The 11,828-nt window shown below is 40.1% G+C and overlaps 1 protein-coding gene across 2 annotated transcripts in view; it reads left to right on the forward strand.

The window, feature by feature from the left end:
- The window catches only part of WARS2 (tryptophanyl tRNA synthetase 2, mitochondrial), a 46,014-nt gene extending 34,409 nt beyond the window's left edge, over nucleotides 1-11,605 (forward strand). For both annotated transcript variants that reach the window (XM_068401605.1, XM_068401606.1), the window contains 4 exons: nucleotides 3,751-3,831; nucleotides 5,547-5,632; nucleotides 8,321-8,439; nucleotides 10,492-11,605. In XM_068401605.1, the coding sequence (XP_068257706.1) occupies nucleotides 3,751-3,831; nucleotides 5,547-5,632; nucleotides 8,321-8,439; nucleotides 10,492-10,940 (735 nt within the window). In that variant the 3' untranslated portion in view covers nucleotides 10,941-11,605. The remainder of the gene's footprint in view (nucleotides 1-3,750; nucleotides 3,832-5,546; nucleotides 5,633-8,320; nucleotides 8,440-10,491) is intronic.
- The last annotated feature ends 223 nt before the right edge of the window (nucleotides 11,606-11,828 follow it).

Consider the following 11,828-nt stretch of genomic DNA (forward strand, 5'->3'; position numbering starts at 1 on the left):
CACAATGCAGGTAAAAAGTCTTGGAGTCATCACTGGCAATTCTCTGAAATCGTTGGCTGAACACAAGTAATTTTCAAAAAAGCCAACAATATGTCATCATTGCCATATCACCAGGAAGGGTATTGGGAATAAGACAGAGGTCATGTTTTGTCACTATACAAAACCTTGGTGTGCCCATATCTTGAATACTGGATAGAGCTTTAGTGGCTGCATCTCAAGAAGGAAGTAGTGAAGTGAATTAGAGATGATACGAGGAAGGGGAATTAATGCTGCAGGGGACAGAGTAGCTGCCTTAGAAGGAAAAATTTAGAAGTCTGGGATGCTTCACTTTGAAGAGGTGAAGGCTAAAGTGTAGATGCAATCAAAGTTTACAAAATCAGAAAAGCACTGGATAAACTGAACGTGGAATTGTTCACCGAATTGTGCAATACAAGAAACAGGTGGCATTCAAAACTAGTAAACAAAGAGTTTAGCAGATAAATGAAAGTACTTCTTTACACATGAGATTTGAACCCCTGGAGCTTGTTGCTGCATGAGGTTGTGAAGTGGGCAGTATCAGCAGGTTCAGAAAGGGATTAGACACATTCATGGGGAACATGGATACTAACAGGACTGAGCCAGGGATAACATCTTCTGATATTCCCTAGTGCAACAATTATGGCTGCTGGAGAAGTATGAGGGGAAGGTACTGTAGGAAGCGATAGGCTCATGTGCTTACCCTAAATGCCATCTCTTGTTGCTACTCCTGGAAACAGTGCTAGGCTACAGCTGCCTCTGTTGTGGTCCAGTAGGATATTGTTTCTTTTGTTCTTATGTTCTGGTTGTTTAATGAAGACATTTGGTCAAAATTTTAAATGGGCTCAGGGCAGGAGGCTGACTGAGTTTGTCCGAGAGAGTGGCTTCTCCTAATTGCGCTCCATTGGTATTGCTCAGTGCGAGAAAGGAAGAGTAGGCTGGGCCTTTAGTTTACTGGTATCATAGACATCTTCACTTCTTTCAGTTTCTTTGTATCCAGAGTTATCCAATCAAAGTGATGGAGTACTGTAGCGTAATGAGTAACCACATTTGAGCTGATGCATGGTGACCGACCAAATGCAGCAATTACCTGCCCCTCTTGCCAAGTAAAACACAGTAGCTTAAACCATGATTTAGTCTGACAAATGATTTGTGGTTTAAGCCTAGTACCTCCTGATTCACAGACCAACATACAGTCAGTTACTGCAATTTGGGTGATGAATGTTAACTCATTAGGCTCCAGTACTGAAATTCTTTCCAACTGCAATCTACCCTTCTGTGCACTTTTTTCTATTTTCTCCCCCTTTTATCATGCTTTTTCTTCACAGTATTCAGCACTCTAGACTTCCTTAGGAAAGGACTGTGTGTGTTTGAGGATTAGAAGCGAATATAACTTGCTAGGACCCAGAACTGCAGATTCAACTCAACAATTGCTGTTTAGATCACTTGATGTTTTGGTAACTGATGTAATGTCAAAGCCACTGATGCAATGAAACACACGTGCACTCTTGGCTGTGGAAGCAACATCTGATAGAGCTGGATCAATGACTGCATAGCTTTTAAAGGGAGTCCTTGTCAACACAAGTGCAACAGAGCACCATCTCCTCTCTATCCGTGACTAGAAGAAAGGAATGAGAAACCACTTTGAACCAGATGGTGATTCCTTCTAAATGAAATGGGGGTCTTGAGCTTAGTATTTTCTATAAAGCTCGGTTTACTCTCTGTGTCTTGCAGAAGGTATGTTTGGTGCATCTTGCTGTACTTTGTCTTGTGCACAGAAGATTGCAGGTCAAATAAGCGTGAGGAAATTAAAAGAAAAAATTTTTTAAAAACTGTGGGAAAGGTAGAAAGAAGGGAAAGAGAATCAACGTGGAATATTTTATATCTCTAACAGCTTAGCTGTTGTCTTGAAGTCAGATACCTCTATACAACATTGACAACCGACATAGTTTAATGACTGTTAGCTAGGAAATGACTCCATTTAAAATGTGACAACAAAGGAATTGCCATTAACAATGCTAGTAATTCTTACTTGTTAACAAACACTTTTTACTGCTTTCCATCTGGGTTGTTATATTGTGTTGCAAGCATGAAGCTTTGAACATCTTTGGACAGTTAGCATGCTCTTAAACATCCAAACGTGCCAATATTGAAAAGAGTGAATCAAACATGTAAGCAAAGAAGCAGAACATAGATCACCTCTTTTTTTGTTGTTGTTACTGTTATCTTACATATAGATAACTAGCAACAGACCAAAATGACTGGAAAGAAACTAAAGAACGGCGCATGCATCAGCAATACTTGTCTGTTTTACTAATCCTACAATGAATATTGGAAATGCAAAAATTGAAGGGTATATGTCAAGATGCTAAACATCGATTCATCCAACAGAGGTTGTTGCACAGCACATTTCTTGTCTCTGCTTGTGGAAAGTCTTCCTCTTAGCAGGAGGGGGGCAATCACTCTGTCTAATGTATTTCTGAAACTATTAAAATGCCACTATAACTGCAGTCCCCCCAAATGTTAAATGAAGGGTTTGTGGTTTGAGCTTAAATGGAGTCTTCTTTCTGTCTGATTTTTTCAAACTACCCTTTTAGCAAAGGGCATGTGGGGGCCTGATCCTTTTCTTTCACCTGCAGATCAGTATTATTTTTGAGAGGACTGCAGAACTGAAGGACAAATAGCCCACAATTCAGGCTGTACTATAAAGTTTGACACACAACCTTAGCTGTTATCCCTGTTTTGCAAACTGGTCAGGGCCATTAAGACCTGTTGGTGCACCCAAGGCCCTGACAAACCTCACCTGAACTCTCCTCCACCCATGCACCTCTTGGAGCTCCACTTAAGCTGAGGCCCCCAGTCTGCACGTGAGCTACCACAGTGTACCAGTGCTCAGCCCTGTCCCTGCTGCTCTGATTTTCTCACTGGGCTTCCTGGGTTGACCTCAGATGTGGCTAATTACCTTGCTATGTCTGTTGATCACCAGACTGTCACCGTCAGCACCCCTGCCCTGATTAAATACTGCAGGACATTGTCCTCGTCAGGGAGGTAACTGTTCCTGCCTGGCTTGTGCCTGTCTACAGCCATCCCCTCATGGAGCAGTCCAGCTCTTCTTGTTTCCTGGCTGTTAAATCAGGCTTCTGTGAAGGACCTGCAGTTATTATACAGCCAGCCATGCTGCAGTGTAATGTAGCTTGAGCAAGGACTGGGGGAGCCTGGCCTGAGCTTAAGTGGGGCTCCTGGGACCATGGGCAGAAGGTGTGAGTGGAGGGCGCAAGTGAGGCTGGTCAGGACAATTAAGGGAAATTAGTGCATTCAGAGCCCTGATGGAGAAGAAATGAAGCTCGGATAACTTATTGGCACTGGAACTGAGAAAGGCAAAGAGGTTTTGTAACTATTACTGTATTATCTCAGGGTGTGGGGAGGCTGTGGCACAGTGGCCAGCAGTTGGTTCGTTTACATATAAGTTCAACTCTGTTATTGCTAAAACATTTTCTTTCTTCTTTAGAATATGAGTGGATAGGATCAAGAACCTTGCTGTGCTGCTTGAGTATAGCACATTCAATCCATGCAGTGTCCAAAACTTTCCATTAACTTCTCATTGACCTTACTGAAAAAATAATAGACAAAAATAAATGGTTTTCTGATCTCTAATACTACTTATCTATATTGATTTTGAGAAAATATGCATATAAATGCAGAAGATTAAAATGTATTCTGACTTTGTAATTCCAGGTTCCTGAGCATGCAGAACTTGCCTGGATTCTTGGGTGCTTAATTAACATGCCACGTCTGCTACGCTTGCCCCAGTGGAAGGTATGGACAGTTTCATGAATTGAAAGGAAATATATGGGAATTAAGCAGAACTGCTGTCCCTGAAATACTTGTTATCTGTGAAGTACTAACTGTATCTTGGTTATCCTTGCTTTAGGTTTAAGCAATTCTCTAGTCCTGTGGTGGAAGGTGGAAAATGGTGTCTTTCCAGGTCCATTGCTATCAGTGAACATTTTCCTCCTGGAAGCTACAGGATAATATTTTTGGTGGGGACTTGCAGAAACTGTACTAAATAGGAAGTTTGTTTCGTGTTCTTAGACTGATTTTGCTAGAATGCTTAGAGTTATTTCAATGCTTATTTAATGATGCAAAACAACTACAAGATATTGTAGTGGAAACCTTGAGCGTTGCTGATTAAGGAGTTCCATAAACAGCTTTTCTTCTTCCACCATGAAGGGTGGCTGTTCTGTAGACTTTATGGAAGAGGCTGCAAAAGAAGCATATGTTGGAAGAGGAGCATAGAAATTATAAATATTAAAAATGTCCTGAGTAATAAAGTTAATGCTCTTTAAATATTTGCCTTTACAAATTTCAAATATTCATCTTCTTAATCTTGATACTGCATCAGCTGAGTTCTTATATTGTATTTTGGCATTTAGTAAGCAGAAAAAACAAAAGGCAAGAGAGAGAAGTATCAAAAAAGGAAAAAAAAAATCTTAAGAGCAGTTTGGTTTGCAGAGTTCAGAGCAGTCTTAAATATCTCCAGATGTTTTCTTTTTTCCTGTTTTTCTTCTTAATTAAATAAAAACAGTAAAACTTAAATACAGCAACCAGCGTTAATGCATGGCATAGATTAAAGCCAACCTTTTCAAGCCTGAGGTTCTAAAGTTAAGCTCTTAAATCCAACTTTGACTGGATTGACTTTCCAAATCTACAGATAGGTGTTACAGGTGCTAGGCTTTGCAAATTAGGTCCCCTGAACCCTAGGCACTTAGATATGCAGACAGAAGACAGGATCTGTATGAGAGGATGAGAAAAATCTAAATATATTTGAATAGTCTTAATGAAATAATTAAGATTTTAAGGGTGTTAGTTTATTTAAATACTGTTGTTAAAAGCAAAAGTAGACATGCCATTGCTAGAGCAGAATGAGTATCTGTAGCCTGGCTATCTTGGTTTAAATGACCATATCCTAGAGTGGTAAGGGACTGCAGGACAGCGGGTGGATTGTGGGGAGCAGCGTGAACTAATGGAGAGAGCACTGCACTCTGCCTCTGTAGTTCTGGGTTCTCCTCCTAGCTGTCACTGACTTCTGGTGACTGCATGATCACTGTGTCTTGATGTCTTTTCAGTGAAAGACAGGTATTAATCCCTTTTATATCTCTGTTATGAAGTGTTTCAAGTATTTACTGCTGAAATGCTATTTAAAAAGTAGGGGTTATCAATAATAAGTGTAATAACCCAGCATGATTGATTTGTATTTGTAATCATTTTCGTTATTAAGATTACAAAAAGAAAGAAAACACAAGCCTATGTTTTCTCCTCACTACAGTATCAGAACAGTGTAGGGAAATTCATAAATATAGGACACAAAATGGGATGTGTATTCACAAGGAGCAGATTTTACATGGCATGCTTTTCTCTAGAGTTACGCAGTAAGTTACGCAAATAAGTCGGAATTCTAATTAATTAAAATCACAGACTTTGACATCATTAGCCAAAAGTGTGATTCCTCTCTATTTTTCTTTTGCAAACAGATGAAGCGTGCCAGCCAGAATAATGAAGGAACTGTTGGTTTGTTGACTTACCCTGTGCTTCAAGCAGCAGATATTTTGCTGTACAAGTAAGAGGCAGAATGTGAGCCTGTGGGCAATGTCTGTTCAGCTGCATTAGAATGAATGTTCGTCAGGTCAACATGCTAACTTATTAAGTGGGGGAGCTGGGTGTGATTAGATCAGAAGATTGGAAATGGATGACAGCTTTTTACCTCTCGAGTGGCCGGTTGAAAACTAGCCTGGTTTGAAAGCAACTGACGGGGCTATAAAGAGAAAAAGCTGTTCACTTCAGAATAATTCTTTGGGAATTATAACACATTGATGTTTAATTACACGTATTACATGTCCACACACATACATACACATAATTTTTTTTATGCTTTATTTTTTGCAGTGCACTGTAGAGGCACTTGAGCTGGCTGTATATGATATACCCATATTAGTGTGGGATTCTGTGTAGGCCTGTTGATACTGATGAAAAAGTGAATAATTTATTGCACCTTGGGTACCTGGGCTTGTTCAATTTTCTCTGTAGTGTACTATGTACTGCAATGGAAATACACCCTCATGAGAGACGGGTGACTCAGCATGGCTAAGTTTGTAGCCTGGCTGATAGAGCTTGTAGTGCATTGTTGTGACTGGTTGTATTTCATAATACGTTTTAAACTGTCTCAATAAGTAAATGTCAGAGACAATGCACTATATATTAATTATTTTTATGTTCTGAGCTTATGTACTTTGTGTACATTTGTTCTGAAGTTGTGCATATTTGTTGGAACAGAAAACTAATACAGAACTATGAGGGGCAGAGACGTTAGGAGGACAGAGTAACGGAGATTAGCAAGTTGTTAGCACAGAAAAATGTATCTAGAGAAATTGAATGCTAAGTGATCATTAGTAGGGGAAAAGTGTAATGTTAGAAGACCAGTAGATGATATTTCTAATTCACTTGAATTTTAACTAAAAATAATGGGAAACAAGCAAAAGTCAGAATGAATTGGAACGTTAAAAAAATATTCTAAGCAGTGAGTCCCATTCATCAAGCAGTGTTTAAGGGTGAAATTTAGACAACTTTATCAGAAATCACCTTGTTTTGATTGAGCTCAACCATGTATGTCTTTTCCATCTCTAGTAAGATCATGTGATTCATCATTCCTCAGTGAAGCCTGTAGTCTGTTTGCTGCCTTGTGTATTAACAGCAGACTGTGCAGACAGAGGACAAAACAAGTGAAAGAGAAACAGTATCTCTTTGAAGAAATTTGACATAATATCTTTAAGAAATGTTTTAATGTAAAAACATAATATAGGGAACAAAAATCAGGGAGAAATGGAAACACAGGAGGCAAACGGCAGTCATGAAGAAGAACTAAGAGCTGGAGTAAAGGGAGAAACAGCACTAATTCAGATGAACCAAGGATCAAAGAGACAGGAAAATGGAGAGAAGGTAAATATATGACAGAAAGGAATAAAAATAGCACCAGCACAGAAATATTTAAAAAAAAAAAAAAAAACAGCAAGGCAAAAGGCAAGGAATCATGCAGAAGCATTTATAAAGACAATATGTTTTCTGTTTAGTGGCAAACTTTGTGAATATGGAACCATTTTGGCATATGGAAACATTTCTTTTGGCCTGTTTAAAGTATATTGGTTATGGTAACTGATTTTCTTTCTGTTAGTTTTAGGCCACTGTGATTTCCTATTGGCTACTGTAACTGTTTTTAGGTTGCCTTGCTGACTATTTGGTGGGGAATGAAGGTGGTCAAATTGGTTCCTGCATGTCAGCCCAGTAATTCAGAATCAGAAAGAAGGAGTACCGTGGTGAACTGAAATTTTCTGGGAACTTAAAAGATTCATAGTGAACTTTCTTACGCTGGAACATATCCAGGATTCAGAGCTGAATACCCCACAAGTCTTAGAAAAAAAAATCTGCTGGGGGAGGGGAGAGTGATCAAAAGTTGGCAAGACTTCAAGTCTGCCTCATCTAAAAGAATCATACATTTTTAGCGAGTATGATTAACTGTGGGAAAGAATCACCAGGGGAAGTAATGGATTCTTCACCTCCTCATGTCCTCTGATGCAGATTGTGTTTTCTTCCAGAACTGCATTCAAGCTATTGAGCTCAATACAGAAGATCAAATGATTCTTTGATCCTAATAGTTCGAATCTATGAATGATAACACTTGTGGCAGTAGAGGCACTGATCCACATGATATTTATATAATGGTGACCTGTGAGGAAGAACGACTCTCTTCTTTCCTTCCCTTGATAAATCCACGGTACTAACTTCTCAACAAGAAGTTGTGTTTTCCTGAGGCTTGACAAGGCAAGGTGCTTGCGCTTTATGCCTTGCAGATCTTTCTTACTTTGTTCACACACTGTAACATGTGCTCTTTGATCTCCTAAGAGACAGCAGGAGATACTACAAAAACCTTTCTTTGAGCTGAGTTTAATGATTTGCTCTTATTGGCATCTTTACCGTATATGTTTTCATGAAGGGCTATTTTTGTGCTTGGAGATGTACTTCAGTTCAGCACAAAAAGCAGACTCATCCTGGGGTACGGTCAGTTTGGGGTCTTGTTCCCACAGCACCTATATCTAGCTGGGATCTTGTTCCCACAGCACCTGTATCTAGCTGGGACTGAGTGTTTGGCTCAATCTGGCCCTCACTCATGACAAAAGCTGTGACAGTCTTGAGTAACATTTCAGCAGAACCAGAGAGCTTTGCTGAGTTTCCTGTATCTGTCTTTTATTAAAAGGTCGACACATGTTCCCGTTGGAGAAGATCAAGTCCTGCACCTGGAACTAGCCCAAGATATAGCACAACATTTCAACAAGAAATATGGAGAATTCTTTCCTATGCCCAAAGCCATTTTAAGTGAGCTGGTCTTGTTTTTTTTGCAGACTGCAACTTCCCCCCCCCCCCCGGTTAACTGTACTTCAAGGTTGAAGATGGATTTAAATATTGTGGAAATAGTTGCAGGGACCAAGAAAAGGGAGCAAACTGATGCTAAGGGAGTGGAAAATTTAAAACTGACAAGAGACTAAAGGCTGTGAAATTGAACTCCCAAGATAGACATAAGGCTTTACAGATCCCCGGTAGAGGAATGTATATGACGTCTGGTATTCTAGTCCAGGGGGTCACATGCACTCTGCTGCTGCCAGTCAGCCTTGCTCTTCAAGCGCTGGACCTCTTAAGAGTAGGATCTCTACTCCATGTTGCTAGATCAGGAGATATATAAGGAACAAGACAAGAGACCACTAGCAAGCAGAATTCTTCAATGTCTGCAATGTAGGTGTTTACATTAAGCATGCTAAACAGGTTGTAGGCTTATTGCTACAATGCTCAAAAGTCTTTTAAGTGTGTTTAATATATGCTTGCGTATTTCAGTAAGGGTCTCTTACAGAGCTAGACTTTCCGTTTCTGATCTTAGACTCAGGGAGGCTTATAAGGAAAATCTCAGCCATTTTTTGAGCTATAAGGTCATAGGCCAGGGGGTGAGGAGGAGTCAGATGGCAGAAATGGCATGTTTAAGAAACGTGAAGAAATGGGCAAGGAAGAAGCATCTTTGTTGTAAGTAATGTAGAGGAATGCACAGCAGAGACCTTCGCCCCCAAAAGGGCAAGGAGCTCTCACCTTAGAAAAGACAAGCAGTAATAAACCTTTCTCAATTTTCAAGCCTCAGTGACAAAAATTGTATTAGACCCAGAGTGGAGCCTAGAGAATACAGAGTATTGCAAGCTCTGCAGTTTCTAATGAACAATTAAATACTAAGTACTGTAATGAGGAGCTGAGTGTAGCCTATGATGCAGGTGAGACTGTTTCCCAGGAAATAAAAAGCTCAATTTGGGAAAAAAAAAAAGAATTTTTCACTTTCCTCATGAAAAGCATCCCTTCATGAGTGCACATGTAGATGCAAACCAATGAAATATCCTAGGTGAATGGAAGAGTTAGGGTCCTATTCAGACTCATTAGCTGTAGGCAGTTAAATTACCTGGACTCCTTCAAATTTACAGAAAAGAGATGGGCTCTTCCAAAAGGTGATTCAGAACAGAGCACTTGCTGGGGCAGTCTGAATTGTACACTGGAAGAACACTTCTCCTTTCACTGAGTACATAGGCCGTCTGTGAGGAGTATGTGGGTAATTTAGTTGGCTGTATTAGGTGTCTGAAAACAATTGGTGTGAGTACTTTCTAGGTCAGTGGTACTTTGTGTATTCCATGAATGATGCTTCTTGGTGAAAGACTGAAACAGTTTGGGTTGATGTTGTTAAAAAAAGTACTTTGAAATATTCCCTGAATGCTACTATTCTATTTCATGTACACATGTATATGTTAGTAGTTTGTACAATATGCACACCTCTCTTATCTGAACAGAGCTTTGCCTCTAATGGAGCTGGTTGGTGTTAAGGAAACAACTGTCTTTACTGATATTTAGGAAAATTACCAAGAACTTTTGGGTGGAAGAGTTTCCTAAAGTAAGGAGATTAACTGTTCTGGGATTCTTTTTTACCGGTGGATTTAAGCTGTTTCTCCACTGTTACAGTACATGTCAGTAGTGTGCCGTCCATGCTCTCTAGGTAACTTGTCCCCAGTGCCAGGAATACAAGGGAGGAGAGAGTTTTGGGGGAAAATTGGCATGTAGCCACAGCAAATATTAGGAAGTGTCCCATCAGAAGTTTCTGCGTAGAGAGGAGGGAAGAAATGGAGCAGGTTTTCATTTAGTTTATCGGAGGAGAAGAGTGGCTTAGAAGTACAGGGGGGGCATAAGGACTAAATAGGACCCTACATGTTTGTGCTCACAACTCATTTTTAAGCAAGGATAAACAGAGAACTTCATCATGCTGCTACAAAGTGTTCTTAGCAATTGTCGTAAGAAACCATTGTCTATGTGTGTTCGTAATTATTCCCTTTTTTTTTTTTTTTTAAGGTACAACAAAGAAAATAAAATCCCTCAGAGATCCAACAGTGAAGATGTCCAAGTCAGACCCACAGAAGTTAGCTACTGTTAACATAGCAGACAGCCCTGACGAAATAGTGCTAAAATTCCGCAAAGCGGTGACTGACTTTACCTCTGAGGTGACCTATGACCCAGACGGTCGTCCTGGTGTCTCCAATCTGGTGTCCATTCATGCTGCAGTAACAGGCCTTAGCATAAAAGAAGTGCTGCACCAATCTGCTGGTCTCGACACTGCTCACTACAAAATGGTGGTAGCAGAGTCAGTTATTCAAAAATTTGCACCTATCAGGAATGAAATCAAGAAACTCCAGGAAGACAAATCCCATCTGATAAAGGTTTTAGAGGATGGAGCAGAGAAAGCCAAAGAACTGGCTGCCCCCATCTATCAAGAAATAAGACGACTGGTGGGATTTCAGTAGAAACTGCTGAGTAGTTGCAAGGACTTTTGTTTCCTGGGACAGACGTTTTGTTATTTGTATCTTCTTAATCATTTTGGTTTGAAACAAAAACTTTTTTTCCTGGAAAATCCAAGTAGAACATTGAATGTGTTTGCATTAAAACATGTGCATGAAGTCGGATATTTCCAGTGGGACCAGCATTGAGCTTGTCTGGATAGTCAAAGAGAGAGGGCGGAAGCAATCACAGTTCGTGAAGAAACCCCACAAAAGCAGAATATGAGATTACCCAAATGGAGTTTTGGGTTTTCCATTGACCACTGCAAGAAGCTGAGGTATAGGCAAGGTGATCAGAATCTAGCAGAAAGATTTGTAATCTTCTCAAGGACACCCTTAGCTGTTCATGTGATCTTACTACAAATGGAGAGTTCATCCCATTGGTGGTTATTCAGCTTTGATATGGTAGTTGAATGTGTTTTTGGATAACCAGAATAAAAGCACAGGCTTACAAATCAAAATGCTCAGGATGATGAAGAGAGAACTTACTGCCTCTCCCTATCACGTCTTCAAACTCAGTGTAATTTTGTATCTGCATCTAGTTTGTGTGAAGTGAGTCAATGTGTCTTATGGCTACAGATATCCATACACCACAACTCACTGTGACTGCTGTGCTAGATGGCTTATTTGATAGTCACTCCAAAGAATCCAGAGAGTGGACTTGAATTTCACTTCTGCCACCTGTGCCATCCTGCTGGTCCAGGTCTAAGATACTTAAGTGAGAAGCGACATGTGCTTCAACTGCTCTTGTTCCACCTGCTGTTCGGTTTAGCAGGGAGCTCTAGGATTTTCAGTTCAGCATCAAGTCTAGGATTCCTTTAGAAAAGGTACAGGGGAAAAGATGTAGTCCTCTGT

The sequence above is a fragment of the Nyctibius grandis genome, chromosome 5 (genome assembly GCF_013368605.1).
Source record: "Nyctibius grandis isolate bNycGra1 chromosome 5, bNycGra1.pri, whole genome shotgun sequence".
Lineage (NCBI taxonomy): Eukaryota > Metazoa > Chordata > Aves > Nyctibiiformes > Nyctibiidae > Nyctibius > Nyctibius grandis.